The following is a 22731-nucleotide window of genomic DNA, read 5'->3' on the forward strand; positions in this document are numbered from 1 at the left end:
CCAGCCTGGGCAATATGATGAAATCTCATCTCTACAAAAAATACAAAAATTAGCTGGGTGTGGTGGTGTGCACTTGTAGTCCCAGCTGCTCAGGAGGCTAAAGTGGGAGGATAACTGGAGCCTGGGAGGCAGAGGTTGCGGTGAGTCGAGATCATGCCACTGCACTCCATCCAATGCAGTAGAGCCATACACTGTCTCAAAAAAACAAAAAAAAAAAAAACAAAAACAAAACAAAAACAAAAACAAAAAAATGAAATAAAGATAAAAATAGAAATCAATGAAATAAGAAACAAAACTTGGAGAAATTAAAGCCAAAAGTTGATTCTTGAATACATCAATCAATTTTATCTACAGGAAAAGAAAACAGTGAAAATACAAATTGCCAATGTTATGAATGAAAGAAGGAATATCACTAAACATCTTATAGACATTAAAAGACAAGAGGATATATGAACAACACTTTGCTGATAAATTTGAGAACTGAGATGAAATGGACAAATTCTTTTAAATATACAACTATAAATTGATAGAAGATGAAATTTATCTTATGTTAGATTTTGTAATCTAAGTAGGCCCACATTTATTAAAGAAATTAAAGTTATTATCAAAAATTTCTCAAAACTGCAGACCCGAATGATTTCACTGGTTGATTCATCAAATATTTAAAGAAGAAACAACACCAGTAGTATACAAACTCTTAGAAAATAGAGGAGGGGGCTGGACACGGTGGTTCACTCCTGTAATCCAAGCGCTTTGGGAAGCTGAGGAGGGCGGATCACAAGGTCAGGAATTCAAGACCAGTCTGACCAATATAGTGAAACCCCATCTCTACTAAAATGCAAAAATTAGCCGGGTGTGGTGGCATGCACCTGTAGTCCTATCTACTCGGGAGGCTGAGGCAGGAGAATCGCTTGAACCCAGGAGGTGGAGGTTGCAGTGAGCCAAGATTGCACCACTGCACTCCAGCACTCCAGCCTGGGCGACAGAGTGAGACTCCGTTCCCTCCCAAAAAAAGAAAGAAAGAAAATAGGCCGGGCACGGTGGCTCACACCTGTAATCCCAGCACTTTGGGAGGACGAGGCGGGCTGTTCACGAGGTCAGGAGATGGAGACCATCCTGGCTAACATGGCGAAACCCCGTCTCTACTAAAAAAAATACAAAAAATTAGCTGGGCATGGTGGCGGGCGCCTGTAGTCCCAGCTACTTGGGAGGCTGAAGCAGGAGAATGGCGTGAACCCAGGAGGCAGAGCATGCAGTGAGCCAAGATTGCACCACTGCACTCCAGCCTGGGTGACAGAGCAAGACTCCGTCTCAAAAAAAAAAAGAAAGAAAGAAAGAAAGAAAAGAAAAGAAAATAGAAGGGAAGAACACTTTTCCTTTTTTTTTTTTTTTTTTTTGAGACACCCAGGCTGGAGTGCAGTGGTGTGATCTCGGCTCACTGCAAGCTCCGCCTCCCGGGTTCACGCCATTCTCCTGCCTCAGCCTCCCGGGCAGCTGGGACTACATGCACCCGCCACCACGCCCGGCTAATTTTTTGTATTTTTAGTACAGACGGGGTTTCACCGTGTTAGCCAGGATGGTCTCGATCTCCTGACCTCGTGATCTGCCTGCCTCGGCCTCCCAAAGTGCTGGGATTACAGGCGTGAGCCACCGCGCCCGGCCGGGAGAACATTTCTTAGACCCGGTTTTATGAGGCCAGCGTTAGTTGATGCTAAAACTTGACGAAGATATAGTGGCAGCCGTCTGTATTCACAGGTCCTATATCCATGGATTCAACCAACCTTGAATTGAAAATATTAAATAAATACAAAGTAACGATACAACAATAAAAATAATATAACTTTTTAAAAACAATACAGAATAACAACTATTTACATATCATTTTCCACAGTATTCGGTATTATAAATAATCTAGACATGATTTAAAGTATACAGTAGGATGTGCACGCTATGTGTAAATACTATACCATTTTATATAAGGGACTTGAATATCTGTGGACTTTCGTGTATCCACAGGGGGTCTTGGGACCAATCCATGGATGCTGAGAGATGGCTGTACATTAACACTTACAGACTAGTGTTCCTAATACTTAGAGACAAAATCTAATCAACATATAAAAATGATAATTTATTGTGTCCAAGAGATATCCTAGGAGTGCAGCATTGGTTTAACATTTAGAATCAGTGTAATTCACTACATTAAAACAAAAGAGAAAAACCACATAATCATTTCAATAAACAATGAAAAGGCATTTGACTAAATTTAGTAATCTTCGTGATTAAAAAAAGAAAAACTCTCAGCTAATAGAGAATAGAAGAAAAGGAAAGTACTTCAATATCATAAAAGACATCTAAAAATCCTAAAACTAATGTCATACTTAAATATTGAATGTTCTGCCCCTAAGATTGGCAACAAAGTAAGGATGTCAGCTCTCAGCATTTTTATTCAATATTCCAATAAGACAAGAAGAAGATACAAAAGGTAAAAAATGGAAATTAAGAAGTAAAACTGTCTCTAATTGCAGATAACAGTTATTTAAGGAGAACATCTTAAGGCATACACTAAATAACTAGAATAAATGAGTTTAGCAAGTTCTCAGAATAGATCAAAATACTACAAACACATTGTATTTTTATATATATCAGGAATAATCAATTGGAAAATAAAATTTAAATGAACAACACCATTTACAATAGTAGCTCAAAAAAAGAGATTTAGGAAAAAATTTTCCGAAAAGCAAGCAATATCTGTATACTGAAAACTACAAAATACTGCTAAGAAAAACCAAAGAAGACCTAAAATTAGTGAAGAGATATGCCATGTTCGTGGATTGGAAGATGCAGTATTGTTAAGATGGCAATTCTCCCCTAATGAATCTGTAAATTGAATGCAAACCAAATCATAATTTTACCATGCTTTTTTTTAAAAAAGGAAATTGGGCTGGATGTGGTGGCTCACACCTGTAATCCCAACACTTTGGGAGGCCTCGGTGGGAAGATTACTTTGGCCTAGGAGTTCAAGACCAGCCTTGGCAATGTAGTGAGACGCTATTTCTACAAAAAATTTAAAATTAGCAAGACATGGTGGTGTGCACCTGTAGTCCCAGCTACCTGGGGAGCTGAGGTAGGGGGATCCCTTGAGCCCGGGAAGTCAAGGCTGCAGTGAACTGTGATCACACCAAAGCACTTCGGTCTGGGTGACAGAGTGAAATTCTGTCTCAAAGATAAATAAGTAAAAATTTAAAAATTGAAATTGACAAGTTGGGAAACTCACCAAGTGGTATAGAGCTTTTCACATGTCAATCATACTTCAATAAAGTGGTTTAAAAAGAAGAAATTGACAAGCTGATTCCAAAATGTGTACAACAATGCAGATGATCTAAATATTTAAAGTAGTGCTGGCTGGGCGGTGCGATGGTTCACGCCTGTAATCCCAGCACTATGGGAGGCCAAGGTGGGTGATCACAAGGTCAGGAGATCAAGGCCATCCTGGCCAACATGGTGAAACCCTGTCTCTACTAAAAATACAAAAATTAGCTGGTCATGGTGGCACGTGCCTGTAATCCCAGCTACTCGGGAGCCTGAGGCAGGAGAATTGCTTGAACCTGGGAGGTGGAGGTTGCGATGAGCCAAGATCACACTGCTGCACTCCACCCTGGTGATAGAGCAAGACTCTGTCTCAAAAATATATATATATAAAAAAAATAAAAAATAAAGTAGTGCTTTCCTATAGAATTTTCTGTGTTGATGAAAATATTCTGTAGCTGTACCGTTCAGTATGATAGCTACAGAATGTGACTTAAAAAGTGGCTAGAGCAACAGGAATTGTTCAGGAATTTTTAGTTTAATTTAAATGTAAAAACTCTCATGTGGCTAGTAGCTATTGTGTTGAACAGTACAGAAAGTAACCCTGAAAATGAAAGGGGTTCATACTACATTATGTTGAAACTTAGTATAAAGCTACAATAATTAAGACAGTGTGCTACTGACATGAGAAAGACAGATTAGTAGAACAGAATGAGAGCTTAGAAATCAATCTACACTTAATGTGATTTATTGATTTTTGACAAAGATGGTAAAGCAATCCAATACCGCAAGAAATTTTTTAAACTAGTGGTGCTGAAGCAACTCGGTATCCATATGGAATAAAATGAACCTCCAACTCCATTTCATACCATACACAAAAATTAATTCAAAATGGAACATAGACCTAAATGTAAATGAAACAAGTGAAAAGCTTCCAAAAGAAAACAGGGTAGTTGCAGCAGATTTCTTAGAGGGGCAATAAAAGGTAATAACCATGAAAAAATAAGTTGATAAATTAGAATTAATTAAAATTTAAAATTTCTCATCAGGCTGGGCATGGTGGCTCACACCTGTAATCCCAGCACTTTGGGAGGCCAAGGTGGTCAGATCGCTTGAGGTCAGGAGTTCAAGACCAGCCTGGCCAACATGGTGAAACCCCATCTCTATTAAAAATACAAAAATTTGCCAGGCGTGGTGGCAGGCGCCTGTAATCGCACCTACTCAGGAGGCTGAGGCAGGAGAATTACTTGAACCCAGTAGGCAGAGGCTGCAGTGGACCAAGATTGCACCACTGCCCTCCAGCCTGGGTGACAGAGGGAAAGTCTGTCTCAAAAATAAAAAATAAAAATAAAAGAAGTAAAAATTCTTAGCAAAGGCAAGACTGAGAAAATGCAAAGGCAGGCCACAGACTTCAAGAAAATCATATATCTGATGGGAGTTGATTGTCAGCATATAAAAAGATCTCCTACAACTTATTGATTTAAAAAGACAACCCAATTTGGAAGTGGTCAAAAGATTTGAATAGATTCTTCACAAAGAAGATATACCAATGCCCAATAACATAATATTAGTCATCTGGGAAATGCAAATTAAAACCAAAATGAGATATCACTACACATCTTCCAGCATGGCTGAAAAGATTGACAGTCCCGAATGAGGTCTGTAATTGGACAGTTGGGTGGAAAAACTGAAACTCTCACACTTTGTTGGAAGTATAAAATTGTACATCCATTTTGGGAAAAGATTTGTCAGTTTCTTACACAGCTGAACTTATGACCACCATATGACCCAGCAATTCCACTCTTAAGTAGTTACCCAAAAGAGGTGAAAACGTAGCCACAAAACTATTTGCACAAGAATATTCATAGACTCTATCTAACTGTCATGTAAACAAACTCATATAATCAGAAAGTGGAATTAATGTGATTTACTGGCTCAATTTTCCTGGGTCTGAGTTTTCCAGGATGTGGGACTTCAGGTGCTAAAACCAGAAAACCCCTAAGCAAATCAGGAAGACTTGGTCACTGTAATTATCCTCTCAGCAATAAAAACAACTAACTCCTGATAGATACATCCAAAAACAAGGATGAACCTCAAAAACATTCTGCAGAGTGAATGAAACATACAAGAGTTCATACTCTATGATGCCACTTACATGAACTTCTAGAGCAGGTAGAACTAAATTGTAAAAAACAAAGCAGAGGAGCATTTGTGTTTTGGGTTTGATTGATGGGGAAGGGGTGTGAGGGAACTTTCTGGAATGATGATGTTCTATATTTTGGTGAAGATTTGGGTTACACAGGTGTATACATTTGTCAAAACTCAATGACTAGTAAGTTAAGGTTTCTGCATATCTGCATTCTCAAAGTATCTGTAAACACTATTGAACTGCAATGTTTTGGATGCTGAGGTGTTTAGGAGTTAGGTATAACTCTTTTTCACTTATCAAATGTGGAATTTCTTTAAAAGTGGTATGTAAGTGTCAGAGACAGGGAAAGGAAAATCATTCCTTGAGAATTTCTCCTGAGTTGAATTGTTTATTCTGACTCTATTTTAGGAAGGTTTTCTTCAACTTTGGATAACACTTTCCATGTCACTGGATCCTTATTTTTCATTTTGTAATCCTGTATTTTGCGGGGGTGAATCTTTTGTTTTCCAAATGAGTGGGTGTCTTTCGTTGTTTTATGTTTGTAATTTGACTAGAGGTTGTTTGGTTTGTTGTATTAATTACTTCCACATTGATTCTTTGCTCTTTTCTCACAATCTTTTTTTAAAAGCTTCCATAGTATTTACAAATTTAAACAGAGTTTCTCTGTATTATAGCCTGTTTCTGACATTTGTCTTATTTCCCAAAGCAGTGCATATAAACTTTTGCAGTTATTTTTGAGGATGGTAATTCTTACAGCATTCTGTTTTCTGGTTCTTGTTTCCTTACTTTTCTTTAATAATACATTACTTCTAAAATTGGATCTGGAGTGGTTTTAGATTAACTTTTTTATTAACAATTTTTTTTGATTCACAAAAATAAAATAGCATATTGTAGAAAATTTTAGCCTTAATTTTTAAGTTTTGCCAGTTTTATTTTCACACATACTTTTTGTGATGGTAGTGTGTTAGCTCAGAGAAAGTACTCTGTTACTATCCCAACATCTTTCAGGATATCTTTTATGGTTTTGTTCTTTCTTTTCATATACCTCTAAAATGAGTTGTTCTGAGGAAGTCAGTTATAATAATAGTTCTCAACCCCACAAGAGCCCTGCAAGACCCAGGGCAGTTCTAATGAAAACATTTTTAATTACCTGTTTCTATCCTGAAATTAATGGCTTTTTAACCTACCTACACACATAAAATTCAGTGTAATTGCCTTAATTGTAACATAACAAGGAAATAAATGGAGAGTAATTAATAAATATTTTGATACATTACTTTTGGAGCATGATGTAATAGATGTTTGTACTTAGACACAGAAACCATGAATGGGGCAGCTATAAATGCAAACTGTTATGGTGTGTTGCATTGGTCACTTGTATACCACAAGCAATATTGCTGTCAATGTCATGATTTTCTGAAATATTTGAACAACTGATAAAATTCTGAAGAAAACAAAGTACAAATTTCCTTCAATTTACACATTCTATGTGTTTCTGGAAATTTGGGCATCTATTTAAACTATGCAAACATGTACTTCATTTATATTCAAAACAGAATTAGGTTCTGACTCAGATCATTATAAAGAGGTGTTTCATCTTCATGAATGTCCGGGAGGACATTAGAAAGTTATCAAGGCCAAAGCACAGTTATCTTAGGTGGAGGATTCTCCTGTGACTTGCAAGTCATCTAGCGTCCCTGGACCTTGTGCACTAAATGCCATAATTGCCCCTTCTTAATCATTGTGACAACCAAACACAAACTTCCAAAACACTATATTGGGTGTTTCTGTGCAATGGAACTCTTTGGCAAGGATGTCACAGTAATTTTTTTAATGCATAAAATAAAATACACAGGATTGCAAAGAAAATGGATTTATGGAAATACAGACCCCAGGTTAAGAATCTCTGCAAGAGGTGACTACCACACCCTTCTCCAATATACACACTCCAGTTGAGAACCACTAAGTTGGAAGAGCTTTTTATGTTGAGGGAAATGGTGAAAGCCATAGTCTTAAAATTTTAAGGATTTGAAAGTACATATGGGTGCCCAGAACATTTGCCATCAACACTGTCATCAATAGGGGACTAACAACCACTAATAGAATCTAAAAGAATGAAAGCAAATAGCATAGGAACTCTATTTCTCTTCTAATTTTGTATCCGAAATTAAGTGTATCAAATGGACTAATGCTTCTGTTTTCCATTCTTTTCTCATTATGACTAAACTACTTCTTTGATTAACATCAATTAAAGTTCAGATCTTTTGCCAACTTGTTTATTCATGTATTAAAAGACAACCTTGGCAGAACAAAATCTTTCTCCAGCTGCTATTTGGCAAGTTGGCAAAAAATGTCCACATATTAAACACAAGCAGTTCTAGGAATAGAAATTGAAAAGCAAAATAAGAGTTTATTTCAACAGGTGCTCACTTAATGCTTTCTAGGAGTACATTGCAAGAGGTAACCATGTTGTATGTACATGAATAGCTTGTCATGACAAATGTGTAGAATACTAAAGATGATTTTTATTTGTTTTAGGGTATGTCTCTGTGCCAGACTGTCGTCGTGGGCTCTGTAGTCATTCTTCTGTACTCTTCCAGAGCTTGTTATAATTTGGTGGTGGTCACCATATCTCAGGATACATTAGAAAGCCCATTTAATTATGGCTGGGATAATCTTTCAGATAAGGTAAATACCTACCACATATTCCCAGTCTAACAATGTGATAATTAACTTACCCTCATCTAGGAGAATACTGTAGTGTTTGACTTACAAACACATTTATGGAATCTCTGTTTACTGTCAGTAATACTTAAAGCTTTGTGTTTAAAAATCTTTATATATGTGTGACATTTGAAATCGTTCTTCACAGAGAACTTCTACCAAAGGAGTATTTTCTCTCTCCTTTTTGGTAAATAATAATAGTGCCACAAGCCTCTTGGTCGTACGCTAATTTTGCTTATTTTTGTTAATGATGGTGTTTAAATATTTCTAGATAAATGAATTGGCTATTATTAGCCAGTGAATATGGTCTTTATTAGGAGGAAAGTAACTCTCCCCTACCCAAGAATTACATATACTCTTACTATTTGGTTCAGGTTTAGATGTTTAAATAACAGCTTTCATAAAAATCTGGCTTTGTCAGCCTTGATAATGGGAGAGCATTCGTAGTTCCTTGGGTGTCCAGGTATTTGCTATCATAATTCCCAGTACTCTATGCATATTTAACTTTCTAGCATTCCCACATGCTTCCTAAATGTACATTTTGACATAGCTATGTGTCATATCTTAATAGTAATTTAGCTTTGTACTGAATTTTAGGGACCTTGGAATACTGTTTTTCATTTACCTTTCTAAAGTGAAGGAATTTTCACATGTGGTTCCTTGTGGCAGATTCTCTTCACTCTTTTTTCCATTTCCCTTTCCCAACATCTGATAGAACAGAAACAAATTTAATATGTAGATTAGGTCCAAAAGCATATTTTAAGTAGAGCTGAGCTGAGTGACTTAACATGTTACATTTTTCTACAGGTGTAATTCAGGGTAAGTGCTGTTATTTTGCCTATGGAGCAGCTGGAACAGTAATGTCTTTAAAAGTCACTCTCTTCAGATTATGGGGCCTAAATATGAGATCACTCCTTATTATCCATATATTAAAATGGTCATAAACTGATACATTTAAAAAATTAACTGCTTTTTATTCTAACTTCAAAGCATTTTATGTCCTTTAAAGGATAAGTGTCATTACATGAGAAACCACAAAATATAGAAAGTTTTAAAGTTTATGTGCCTGTAGTTGATATATTTTATCTTACCTGATTTGAAACAAGTTAACTGTGGAGGTGATTGCTTATACATTAAACAGATGTAAAAATTCTCTGCCATACTCTGTTTATAGGCTCATGTAGAAGACATAAGTGGAGAAGAGTATATAGTATTTGGAATGGTCCTCTTTCTGTGGGAACACGTGCCAGCATGGTCGGTGGTACTGTTTTTCCGGGCACAGAGATTAAACCAGAATTTGGTATGATATCATAATATTCCCCAATGCTTGTTCTCCTATTTTTAAAAATTATGGAACATTTGTATTGATTTTCTATTTTTGGCAAAGGTTAAAACTAAAAATTATTGTAGTTTCTAGCCTCCTTTCTTAGTGGAAAAGTAAAACCGTCACATGCTGTCTAATACTTTGTTCACAGGCACCTGCTGGCATGATAAATAGTCACAGTTACAGTTCCAGAGCTTACTTTTTCGACAATCCAAGACGATATGATAGTGATGATGACCTGCCAAGACTGGGAAGTTCAAGAGAAGGAAGGTAGATGTAACAAAGCCACTTAGCCTGAATTACTATTGAAATTGATTGGAAAAAAAAAAAATCTAAGCTTTAACCAAAATATGAAAAAAGGTGATTTGGTAGTAATATGTCAATAAATAAGATCGGCAATACTGGAGTTTAAAGCAGATGTTAAACCCAGGGTGGGACCTGCATTATCAGGAACTACCATGTGACTAAAGCCTATATGCCTTTGGGCTTAAATGGTACCATTTCATTTCAGGATCACTTGCTGGTTCAGAGCTGTTTGTGGGAGGGGGGTGCACAAGGAAGAAATACCATTATAGTGATTATGTATCTGTTTCCATATCTCTAGTGCTGGTCAAAATTCAGAGAAACCCTAGATAAAACTCTTGGGAAGCTTAACTGCCATAGGAAATCTTCCCATGCCCTCCTTGTTTCAAAACCCTTTCAAGTCCTTAACTAGTACACTATTAGCTGTGATTTGGGCAAGGAGAAAAGCTTAATGGCTGAAGCCATCAAGCATAATGGCTTCAGCTTGATATGACATTTTCTGTAATCCTAACTTCATCTGGACAAGTTACATAATCTGTTTTTTGAGCCTGTTTTTCATCTGTAAGATAGGGATAATAGAACCTATCTCAGAGGTTTGTTGTGAGGGTTAAATGTATATGTGTGTCTGCATACATACACAGATGTCTTAGAATAGAACCTAGTACAAAAGGACTACATTGTTATCAGCTGATGATCAAGTTCTACCAGTTCCGAGTGGCATTTATTCATTCTTTTGTAACGTAATGCAATATAGAATCCAGGATATTAGATAAAAGTCATTAAATTTGTGGAAAGGCATTATGTTATTTGACAAAGAACATATTTCAATATATTTGATTGCTTTTATTACAAAATTCATTGAAAATGCTAAAAATTCAAATGTGACTTCTTATATCCTGATCATAGTCCTATGGCTTCTTTGCCTTTTTTTGTTACAGTTTACCAAATTCGCAAAGTTTGGGCTGGTATGGCACCATGACTGGGTGTGGCAGCAGCAGTTACACAGTCACTCCCCACCTGAACGGACCTATGACAGATACTGCTCCTTTGCTCTTTACTTGTAGTAATTTAGATTTGAACAATCATCATAGCTTATATGTGACACCACAAAACTGACAGCATCACCAAGTCATGATTCTTGAGTTGTTTTTCATAAATGTGTATATTCGATGTGTTTAAATTCCATCTACATAAACATTCCATTATCTGTTGCAACTGAAAACAAAATCTGGAAGTGTGGCTGTGTTTGGTAAAGAACACAGCTATTATTTTTGACCTTTTCATAGTAAAATGAAGTAAAATGGAAAGTTTGGAGTAGGAGAAAAGAGAGATTAGATCTTAAGGCACTTGATGGCCTCCAAAAATCCTGACTTTGGAACATCAAATGCATGTGTGCACTTTTATCTTTGTTCTGAAAGAGTCACTGCAGTCCCCAAAGTCATATGCCAATGTTCACACTGGAATACTATATTGTACACCAAACTGGAAGGCAATTTTCCTATGAAAATCAAAGCCTGTATATTCATTGGTATGCTCTATATGGAAACCTTAATAAAAATTTTATGGTGTGAACAGTGCACAGAGTTAAGGCATAAAAATGTTTCATTCTTTATAAAAATCTACTGAAAATGTGTAATCATTGAAGACAGTTCTTTTAAACATGATTTTAAAATAGCGACTGAAATTCAATCATTTTAAACAAATGATAATAGTAATCCATTAGTTATGGCCAGCAGTGTTCTTTGGAGGCCACAATAATTTCAAGAGGAAAATATACCAGTGAAAATGGTGCGGCTATTTTGAGTAGAATTGGTCAGTTGATTATTTTGTATAATTGAGATATATGTAGTAGTTTAAGCATGATTCTTCAAGAAAGCAATAGTGACTTTTGCATAGGGAGATTTTGGTAGAAACTTCTTGGGACTAAACAAGTTTAGAGATGCATTTAAGAATTATTCACAAAATGTATAATTCTAAATTAAAACAAATATATTTTCAAAAGCATTTGATTTCTCTGAAGCATGATATAGCAGTGAATCAGGATTGTCCTCAGGTAAATGAAATCATGATACATTATTGCAGTGAATTCAGGTGCAATACTTTGTGAGACATATAATTCCTCCTATGATTTTCCCATTTTTATATCTTGTATATGGGAAAAGCCAAATTAAATTGAATTCAAATTAATTCCAGCATTAGACTAAATGAGCAAATTTAAGTAAATGTACAAACTAAGTAAGTATAAAACCACAGGTTAACAATATTGGAGTACTTTTAGAATTACATTAAAACTGTCTTAAATGTCCTATCCCAAATCTTAAAAAAAAGAAAATGGTAGGCTAAGATAATACAGAATTTTAAAATGCACTTTGTACCAGTGTCTATATGGAAAGAAGTAGATGCTGAATACCTCAAGATGCCAAGGGAACAAGCAACATTGGAAAGTTGTCACAACATGCTCAAAGACTAACTACAATTGTCTGCTATCTATTTCTTCAGAACTGAAACTAATACGAGTATCCTTTTCTGTTTTATACTTTGATTAGAATGTTATTTCCTCTCTTACTTAAAATGTATTTCAACTTTTTAACAACTGATACAATAACTTCACAAAAGTAAAACACTAGGTTGAAACCCTAAGGAAAAACTGAAACTGTTAATGCTTTCGATCTTTTGGGAGGCAAGTACAGAGACAAATAAATTTCTTCTTTTTATGATACAAAATGACTTTGTATTCAATCAGAAGCGTATACTTACTTACGTTATTTTGGGTTTGTTTGTAAGTTCTCTCATTGTAACCAAGTTATTTAAAAATGTATAATATAAAAAGTTAACCATGGTATTAAGTGACAAAAGCATATTTTTATTACAACTTCAGTTGTTAGATTTCTTCTCAGAATGCCAACTGTTTATTTTGCTAATAATGTTAGGTATCTAATCATCTAGAGCTGTCTGAAAAAATATGTTGTCTTCGTTAATCCTTGGGGTTCAAAGTGATGAAGTTTTTCTGATAAGGTTCCCCTTGATAATGTTCCTATTTAACCAAACTAAAAAAGATTACTTTTTAAAAATTTCTCAGAAAAAATAACTTGGTTCTTTCTGCTGCATTAGTTGATTGTTCCAAATTTGAGATTTGTAAGTTTATTCTTATCACTGACTAGGGTACCCAAATTCTTGCATTTGTCTCCTTATACACATCTAACACATCACCAAAGATAAATAAAGATACACTCTGGCCCAATCTTTGCTTAAAAATTCCAAAGCACTAGGAGCACTTTAAGTTTGGTCTCGAAAGTTGTTTATAAAATCAAAGGGCTACCGATTCCCTGTTCATCCTGCACTGAAGCACATGATGACAATATCAAACCTTCATTTTTGTTCATTAAAAAGTGAATTTCATTACTTACGTGTGTAATTCTATAGTGATTAGCAGTATTTGTTTTCATCATTTCACTTGGGTGGCCATTAATTTTGAAACTTTTACCACTCATTGTAGTTGGTTGTAGTTTTATGGAAAATGTAATTTATAGCTAAAGTGGCTTTTTTATGCATAGCTGCCTTTTTTATTGTTTAACAGTGTTTCTCAGCTATATAATCAGTTTCAAACTGGTTGTAAAAGTATAGCTGTGGCCAATGAATGTATTTATTTGTTGTTTCACTAAATTGTAACAAAACACTACTATTGAAAATAAAAGTGTTTGTGCTTTTATTTAGAGGTCTGGTTTTCTTCATCTCTTATAATGGACTAAGTTTCTATCATATAAGGATAAGAACATAGTGCTACCACAAAAAAAAAAAAGAGAGAAAAAAATCAGGAGTTACAAATGATAGTTTGCCTTTAGTGATTGCATAATTTGTCGTATCACTTAATATACACCAGTTTGACATGAAGTGCCATGCAGTTTAAAATGCCAATACATTATTAGATAGTACATTTTTATTCAAACATTAAGCTAAGAAAAATTGTTGTATGAAATAATTTGTAATACCTCTCCCCATCCCTTTAGAATCTTAAACAGGAATCCATTGATCTACCTTATAATCCTAGGAAGGTATTCTTTGATTATTCAAGAAATTCTTCAATGATGCTTAACACAATTTTCCCATGAAAGAAGTTCCTTTTCTTCCCAGAATAGACCCTTTTCATGACCCACCAAAAACCATACCAAATCTTGAATACAATTTCAGCTTTATTGACCCCCTGAAGTCTACAAATCCTTGGGACTCTACTGACCTTTGCTGTAAAGTAAAGGGAGTGAAAGTATTTGGAATAAAGGTAGGACCTCTAATATAATAAAGATGTCACTTTAAAATCAATTTATTCAACAAACATTTATTAAACATTCATATGCCAAAAACTATGCTATGGAGATGCAAAAAATAAAAAGGTTCCTTTTCCTGCCCTTAAGGAGCTCACATTCTAGTAAAGAAGACTTTTGAAAAATAAAACAATACAGTACAATTTAAGTGACATACAATAGAGGTAGGTTGTAATTACAGTGGTGACACAGAAGTGGAAGTTAGATGGAGCAAGGGAGATTTTACAGAGGAAATGCTTATGTCAGGCCTGCAAGATGCATAGGAATTTTCCAAGTTGGGGAAGGATGACCAGCGCACTTGATGCAAAGAGTACAGCATTTACCAAGGCGGGAAACCTGGCCATACAGGGCTTTTGAAGAACTGTTAAGTCTGTTTCACCAGAACATTCGGTGGAGGAAACACATTACACATCAGAAGACCTTGTACACCAAACAGAGGAGTTTGGCTTTCTCCTGAAAGTTCCTGAAGTCACGGAAGGGTATTAGGGAGTAATGCTGTCAAGAGTGCTTCTAGAAAGCCTACTCTGGTAACATTGAGCAACAAATAGGAGACCAGCTAGGTATAGGAGGCAGGTTAGTACTGTAGGTATTAATAATATCAATGAAGATGAAAGAGTGATGTATCAGAGAGGTGGAGATAAAATCAGTAAAACTTAAACACTAAATGATAGGGGAAGGTGGAGAAGAGGAATGAGCCTAGAAAACGTAGAATGTAATGGTTCTAAAATTAACCAAAGTAAGGAACACAGGCATTAGAGTAGCTTTTGCAGAGAATGAATGTTTTAAGACACACATAGGTGTCTGTGGGACAACCAAGTAAAGTGCAGCAGGCAGATGGATTGAGGAGTTTGGCTAAAGATAAGGATTTAGGAATTGCTGAACTGAAATGACCCAAGCGTGAGAAGTGGTGTTATGATTAAGAGGAAAAAAAAAAAAATGGAGGCCTGAGGAATAACATTAAAGGAATAAATGAAGAAGCTAAAAAGGGGGGGTTCAAGAGTGAGCAAAATGTAAGAAATCAAGGGAATAAATCTTTCAAGTACAGGTTGTCAAAAATGTCAAATAAGTAATAGCTTGTGAATTAAACTGTGGATTTAGAATTGATTTTAGACTTCACAGGAAGGGACTGTTAACTATACAGCCAAATGGCAGATTTCAGTTGCGGAGCCAGTGGAAGGTGACAAAGTAGAGGTAAGAATATTCCTTCAAAAGGATTGGCTGTTAAAAAAAAAAAAAAAAAAAAAAAAAAAGGAAAGGAAGCATAAGATGAGAGAGAGGGATACACAAAAAATGGTCATTTGAACCCACACTGTATTTTATGTAGAGTGATCACTTCATAGTCTTTTGAGTCTCCAAGAGGATTGACTTATTTAGTGGGTTAATGTCTTTCTTTTCCTGCCTTAGAGAAAATGAAGTGGCAGAGGAAAATAGGACACATTATTAAACTTAGTTCTGCGATTATTCATTTAAAATATACTGAATACATATGCATACATTCATCCAACAAATATTTATTGGATACCAAGTATGTGCTTGGCACTGTAGCAGGCCTTAGGGACACAGAAGAAAAAGTGTACAGCAGTGTCAACTGACATTTCTTAACCACTATATAAATAAACCCCACTCTACTAATAATGGGACATTTCAACATGTTATACCTGATAAGACATATGTAAAGAGGGCACATGATTTTTGAGGTATATAGCTTCTTTTTCTCTACAATTACCATGTGATATAAATTCCTAAACTCCTTCAAATAGCTTTAAAAATGAAGAGCTTCCACTAATGAAAACTTCCCAAAATTACAGTTCAGTTTTAGGGAGACAAAGGAAATGAACTTCGTGTATAAAAAACAAAAACTGGGTATGGTGCAGACACCTGTATTCCCAGCTACTTGGGAGGCTGAGGTGGGAAGATCACTTCAGCCCAGGAGGTCAAGTTCCAGCCTGGGCAACACAGCAAAACCTTGTCTCTAAAAAAAAATTTTAATAAAATAAATAGCCTACCCTATTACCATACACATCAAGCGTAAAACGGGCAACAAAACTCAAAAAGAACTTTAGAGTGGAACTTGAAATTATTATTTATTCTAAGGCTTTATAGTAGTATAGTTCCAGAATTGTGGGAGGTTTTTTTTTTTCTGAGAAAATCATTTTTAGAAATTATTCAGTATTACACAGTGAAGTATTTAGGGTTAAAGGGGCATGATGCCTGTAACTGACTTTCAAATGATTGAGGAAAAATTGTGTGTGTGTGCGCATGTGTATGTGCATGTGAGTGTGTGTGTGCGCGTGTGTGTACAAAGAAAGCATGAAAGATAAAGCACATATGAACAATTAGTGAATCTGGGTAAGAGAGCTCTTTGTACTATTTTTGAAACTTTTCTGTAAATTGGAAATTATAAAAAAATAAAAAGTGTTCCCCAAATTTTATTTAGTATTAGGGAAAGTATTATGAGAATAAATATATAATCTATTCAACTTTTCACAATATTTAGAAATCTCCTGTGCCTTTGAGTTGTTATTGTACATTTCTACGCACAAAAATAACCCAATCAAAATAGCAATATCATTCTAAAAGTGATTTGTTTCATACCAATGTATTTTAGGATTGCCAGATAAAATACAAGACTCCCAGTTAAATTTGAATTTCAAACAAATAATTTTTTAGTATAAGTATTTTCCAAATATTCCATGTAACATATTAAAAAACTAATTGTTGTTTATCTGAAATTCAAATCTAACTAGACAATCTTTATTTTTATTTGCTAAATCCAGCAACCCTAAATGTATTGAAAAATTCTACATTGCTAATTACGGGTCATTCATGAGGCCTCCTTAGCATTTTCCTATTAAATGCTTGCCACATTTACCATAGTTCTATTTATATTACATCTTATTACACAAAATGCTAGTTTCAGACACTTAGAACATTCACTTTTATCATATATGAATTTGATAATCCTCCTTTTATTCAATATTAAACTTTAAAATTTGTACCACATTATTAAAGTATTACTTTTCCTCACAGTAGTATTATACATAGACTTAACACAATTTTTAAAAATGTGTTTACTTAAAACAATATAATTCTCCTTTACAAAAGCAACTTTATATAAAATGTTTGGCTTAAGACTGTCATTGCTATTATGCCTTTGAATGAAATTCCATTCTTTGGCCTCCACTGTCCAGAAACAGGCACATATCAGCTTGTTTTCCTTAATGAATACTTTGTAATAAGTTCCTGAAGTTTTCTAATTCTTTCACACTTGTAGAAATTCTGTAACCAAAAAATATTTCACTCAGAAACCATCTTAGATAAATTTTATCTGTAAAAGTTACTCACTTTGCATTTGAAAACAACATTTTTAAAGTAACTTATTTCAATAAATTTCAGGTGCATAAACCATTTAATATATTTTAATATATTTTAGTTCTTAATTTGACATGGTAAAACTAAGGTATTAATGTCCAGAAATTAGTTATTTTAAAAGTATTTAAATATGCATGCCAGATTCAGTGATTCACTCCTGTAATCCCAGTATTTTTTGAGGCCAAGATGAGAGAACTGCTTGAGGCCAGGAATTTGAGACCAGCCTGGGCAACACAGGGAGACCCGGTCTCTACAAAAAAAATTTTTAAATCAGCCAGTCATGGCTGTGTGTACCTGTAGTCGTAGCTACTTGGAAACCCGAAGTAGAACTGCTTGAGCCTAGGAGTTCAAGGTTACAGTGAGCTATGATCATTCCACTGCGCTCCAGCCTGGGCAACATAGCCAGATCCTATCTCTAAAAAAACAAATTCTTTTAAATAAATAAAATAGCCAGGTGCAGTAGCTCATGCCTGTAATCCCAGTGCTTTGGAAGGCCAAGGCGAGCAGACAACTTGAGTCCAGGAGTTTGAGACCAGCAAGGGCAATATGGCAAAACCCTCTCTCTACAAAAAATAAGAAAATTAGCCCAGCATGGTGGTATGTGCCTGTATCCCAGCTACTCAGGTGACTAAGGTGGGAGAATCTATTGAGCCTGGGAGGCGGAGGTTTCAGTGAGCTGAGATCACATCAGTCAATCAATCAATCAAATACCTAAGTATGAGATACACAAGTATTTAAATACTTCTGTATTTTAAGCATTCATAAGTATACTCCCTTTATATTAAAGCATATAGTATTTGGTATAAAATATGTATGTATACAAATATAATATTTAGGTATAAGTATTCATGAAAGTATTCATATGCTTAATATTAAAGAATATAAGTATAAAGTATATAAACACAGAAATATAACTATTTTTAAATGCGTAAGTATATGAATACTTAAAATACACCGTATTTAGTAAATGTAGAAAGAATCAATGCTATTGGCCTATAAAGAGTAAGAATATTAAATGGATGACTACAATGTTTTCAGTAATTTTTGTAAAGTAAATTTTGTTCATTTTGAGTGCACTTAGTTCTGCTCTCTATCATGAAAAAAATAGTAGAATAATTAATGAAACATTAACTATCAAACCCCTGGGTGCGAGAGACACAATTTTGAAGGTCAATTATTTCAAGCCCAAAATTATAATATTTTTTAAATGAGGAAATGTAGTCCTTTAAAAAATATTAATTTTTATAAATCTCACCATTTCTTGCACGATAGGCCAGAAAGAGTGCATCTGTAAATATTTTAATGTAAGTTCCTTATTTCATGCTTTTCTTTAATCATTTTGATGGGAAATAATTGTTTTAAAAAGAATCATTAACGTTTTTATATAATGGTGAATTCACAAAGAGATTTACATGTACACCTATGTTAAACATGATTTTTCTAGCACCACAAAAATAATTGGGTAGCAAAAAAAGGTGCTTTTAAACAATTTTTAATATACAAATTCGATAAGATGACTATTAAAATTCAATCAGTAATTATAATTATGATTTTATATTTACATGTATGCACATTTTTTTCTTTTTTTTTTTTTTTTTTTGGAGATAGTGTCTTGCTCTTCTGTTGCCCTGGCTGGAGTGCAGTGGTATGATCTTGGCTCACTGCAACCTGTGCCTCCCGGGTTCTAGCGATTCTTCTGCCTCAGCCTCCCAAGTAGCTGGGACCACAGGCATGCTCCACCGCGCCTGGCTAATTTTTTGTATTTTTAGTAGAGTTGGCCAGGCTGGTCTCGAACTCCTGGCCTGAAGTGATCCACCCACCTCGGCTTCCCAAAGTGCTAGGATTACAGGCATGAACCACCGTGCCTCGCCCTAATTATGATTACAAAAGTCAACAGATGAAAATAAAGACCATCATGTACCAATTGTATATGTCTACATACTTGAGGTATTTCATAATATCCCATAATTCTGTAATGAAATACTTTCTTCAAAAAAAAAATTCCTGGCTGGGCACAGTGGCTCATGCCTGTAATCCAGCACTTTCAGAGGTGGAGCCAGGCAGATGACCAGAGGTCAGGAGTTCAAGACCAGCCTGGCCAACATGGTGAAACCCTGTTTCTACTAAAACTACACACACAAACACACACAAATTAGTCAGGTGTGGTGTCATGCACCTGTAGTCCCAGCTACTTGGGAGGCTGAGTTGGGAGAATCACTTGAACCCAGAAGGCAGAGGTTGCAGTGAGCCGAGATCACACTACTGCACTCCAGCCTGGGCTACAGACCAAGACTCCATCTCAAAACTAAATAAATAAATAAAAGAAAAAGGATATTCCTTACCCAGTTTTTTCTGAGAGCATATATGTTGCTTTAGACTTACTTGGCTACCAGAAGCAATTTCAGTACATTCAAACTAACCTTCCAAATGCGTTGAATAATGATACTATTTCTTGTCTGGTTAGATGGAATTCATAACTAGGTCCACTTTCTGGCATATTTGCTATCAGTTTCTCAGAAAACAAGATCTTCAGAGCAGTGCCCAAACCCTGAGTCTATAACAGAAATAAGAAAAATATAAAAATTAGAAAATTATTCATGCAAAGGGTAAATGAGAGATAGGAATGACTAGATTTGCTTACCTGAAGCTTTCCCCACAGACGACATTTAAAACAACCAACACAATCCATGATTCTTGAAATATTTCTAAAATGCAGTCGAAAGTCCTCCTGAAAACAATTTAACAAAATTTTATTAAGATGTAATATACAGTCAATTACTAAGTATTTTCAGAGCACGTTCTATGTGCCTAACACTGTGCAAGGTACTATGGGGTACCAAAAATGAGAAGAGCACTAATATTCATTGATTTTACATACCAGATCCTTACATATACAATCTCATTTAATCTTCACCATGAATCCAAAGGTAGATATTATTATAATCTACACCTAATGTAAAAAACAAGATTCAGAGTGTTTAGGTAACTTGCCTAAATTCCCACACTAGTAAACAAAAAAACTTAGAACCCAGGCCTGCCTGACTCCAAAGCTAAACTATCTGCAAAAATATACAAAATAACTTTGTCAAGGTGTCCATTGTAGATGATTAACTATATGTCAATAGGTGGAGAAAGGAGGGTGAGGCAGGGTTAGAGACCATCATTTACCAGAAGGAATGAGGGAGGGAATGACTGAAGAAGGTTTCTTTTCTTTTTTTTTTTTTTTTGAGAGGGAGCAGCGCCCTGTCACCCAGGCTGGAGTACGGTGGCAGGATCTTGGCTCACTGCAAGCTCCACCTCCCGGGTTCACACCATTCTCCTGCCTCAACCTCCTGAGTAGCTGGGACTATAGGCGCCCGCCATCACGCCGGGCTACTTTTTTGTATTTTCAGTAGAGACGGGGTTTCACCGTGTTAGCCAGGACGGTCTCGATCTCCTGACCTTGTGATCCGCCCGCCTCGGCCTCCCAAAGTGCTGGGATTACAGGCGTGAGCCACCATGCCTGGCCCATTGTTACCATATCTTAATAATATTCTCTATCTTGGTTTCAGTACCTGTCCAGTAAGAGGTACTAATTTTTTTATTTTTATGACCACATGACATCCAAGCAAGAGGTACTAATTTTAAACCTACTTTAGAGCTGAGATTGTGCCACTCCAGCCTGGGTGACAGAGCAAGATTCCGTCTCAAACCTACTTTAAAAAAACTAACGAGTAATATTACTCTACAAAGATTCTGTGATCTTTTAGGTTTCCTTTAAACTACAGCTTTGACCAAAACTTATAGAAAAATCATACTTTTAACAATAATAACAGAGTAATAAGGTTACTCTAAAGAACATGTTCCCATCCTATGAGCTGTTGACTTCTAGAAGACTTAATAGTTATTATGAGGATCTACAAAATCCACATGGAGACAAGACTGTATACCACAAAATAAAATAGCTCACATGTATGCACTATAAATTTCCAAATGGATAGAAATTTTATGATCAATAAAACAAAACTTTTACTTTAAAAGTGTTAGTAAATGCATGGTAGCTTTTTGGCAATCATATTTTCAAAATCAACAGATACTAAAAATACTCTGTCATGAGAAGAGGCCTTGAAAGTTCCTGAGTATAAGAGACTCTCATACTTGTGAGAGTTGGAAGCCTCTGTTCTAAAAGATTGTGCTTGCTTTTGTAGATGCTAATTTCAATGTTTGATTCTACGTTAATTCAAATACTTGAAAGTGACAGGTCTTGAGTAAGTCTTTGTATGACATGTACAGAGAGCAGGCATGGCTGCTTACAATAGCCAAATAAACACTGTAAAATTAAAACCAAGCACATCAAATAGCATGCATCTTCTGCTTAAGTGAACTTAAGATGCTAGGACCAAATTAATAGGCTAGAAATTTACTAGATCAAATTAGTAAAAATTAGTAAGGATTTCACAGGAGAAAATCCTTGTGACTTAACAAATAACAATCATGTACAATAACTTGAATATATCCCCTAATTATCTCAGGTTAGAAAAAGTATGGTCCTTAAAATAACCAGTACCTAAATCACTTACAGATTTTACTTGTTTAGACATACAGTTTTAGGTCATCACTTTAAATTGTAGCCAGTCAACAGAATGATCAAGCATTCTGTGATTCATATTCAGTGAAACCAACTGACCAGTTCTTGCGCAAATTCTCAAAGATTTTACAAGTCTTCAAATGAAATCAAACTCTATTTGAATTGAATGCTAAATAATTCTCCTTCATACAAGTCCTCTATTTCTAACCATACATTGATAGGGTACTAAGGAAACAAGATGAGATTTTTAAAATTAATTTATAAATATGACTGTTCAAATCGATGTTTACGAGAAACCACTTTTTAAAAAAGTAAATCTTTGATAGCAGCATGTTTTGTTTTTTACATCTTTCCTGTAAAAGATTCAGAAAAATTCTGTTACATAAAGAATCTCTACCTAAACTTCATAGGACATTAAAGGTGAGTGTTTCCGAGTTTTGATCAAATTAAAACACTGTGAGAAATCTTTCTAATCTGCACGATTTAAAAAGAGCTGATGCCAGAACACTTTCCAATAAAGCAGCAAGTAAACTAAAAAAAAAGGAACATATTGAAAATAGTAGGAGAAAAAGAAGTCTTATTACGGCATCTTCCCCCTCACTTTCTAGTTCCTGGAAGCTGTTTAGGCAGATTATATAAGCACTGAGGTATGTATTTGTAGCAAGAA

General features: G+C 35.2%; 2 protein-coding genes across 2 annotated transcripts in view; one reads left to right on the top strand and one right to left on the bottom strand.

Annotated features, from left to right (window-relative positions):
• GPR137C (G protein-coupled receptor 137C) overlaps window positions 1–15380 on the top strand; it is an 87937-nt gene extending 72557 nt beyond the window's left edge. The window contains exons 4-7 of the mRNA XM_007986700.3: window positions 7994–8143; window positions 9354–9479; window positions 9655–9773; window positions 10745–15380. Coding sequence (XP_007984891.1) covers window positions 7994–8143; window positions 9354–9479; window positions 9655–9773; window positions 10745–10922 — 573 coding nt within the window. The 3' untranslated portion in view covers window positions 10923–15380. The remainder of the gene's footprint in view (window positions 1–7993; window positions 8144–9353; window positions 9480–9654; window positions 9774–10744) is intronic.
• Window positions 14120–22731, bottom strand: part of ERO1A (endoplasmic reticulum oxidoreductase 1 alpha) — a 59018-nt gene continuing 50406 nt past the window's right edge. The window contains exons 14-16 of the mRNA XM_007986697.3: window positions 20139–20225; window positions 19918–20051; window positions 14120–17404 (exon numbers count right to left, since the gene is read on the bottom strand). Of these exons, the coding sequence (XP_007984888.1) occupies window positions 17344–17404; window positions 19918–20051; window positions 20139–20225 (282 nt within the window). The 3' untranslated portion in view covers window positions 14120–17343. The remainder of the gene's footprint in view (window positions 17405–19917; window positions 20052–20138; window positions 20226–22731) is intronic.

This window comes from Chlorocebus sabaeus, chromosome 24 (assembly GCF_047675955.1).
Source record: "Chlorocebus sabaeus isolate Y175 chromosome 24, mChlSab1.0.hap1, whole genome shotgun sequence".
Taxonomy (NCBI): domain Eukaryota; kingdom Metazoa; phylum Chordata; class Mammalia; order Primates; family Cercopithecidae; genus Chlorocebus; species Chlorocebus sabaeus.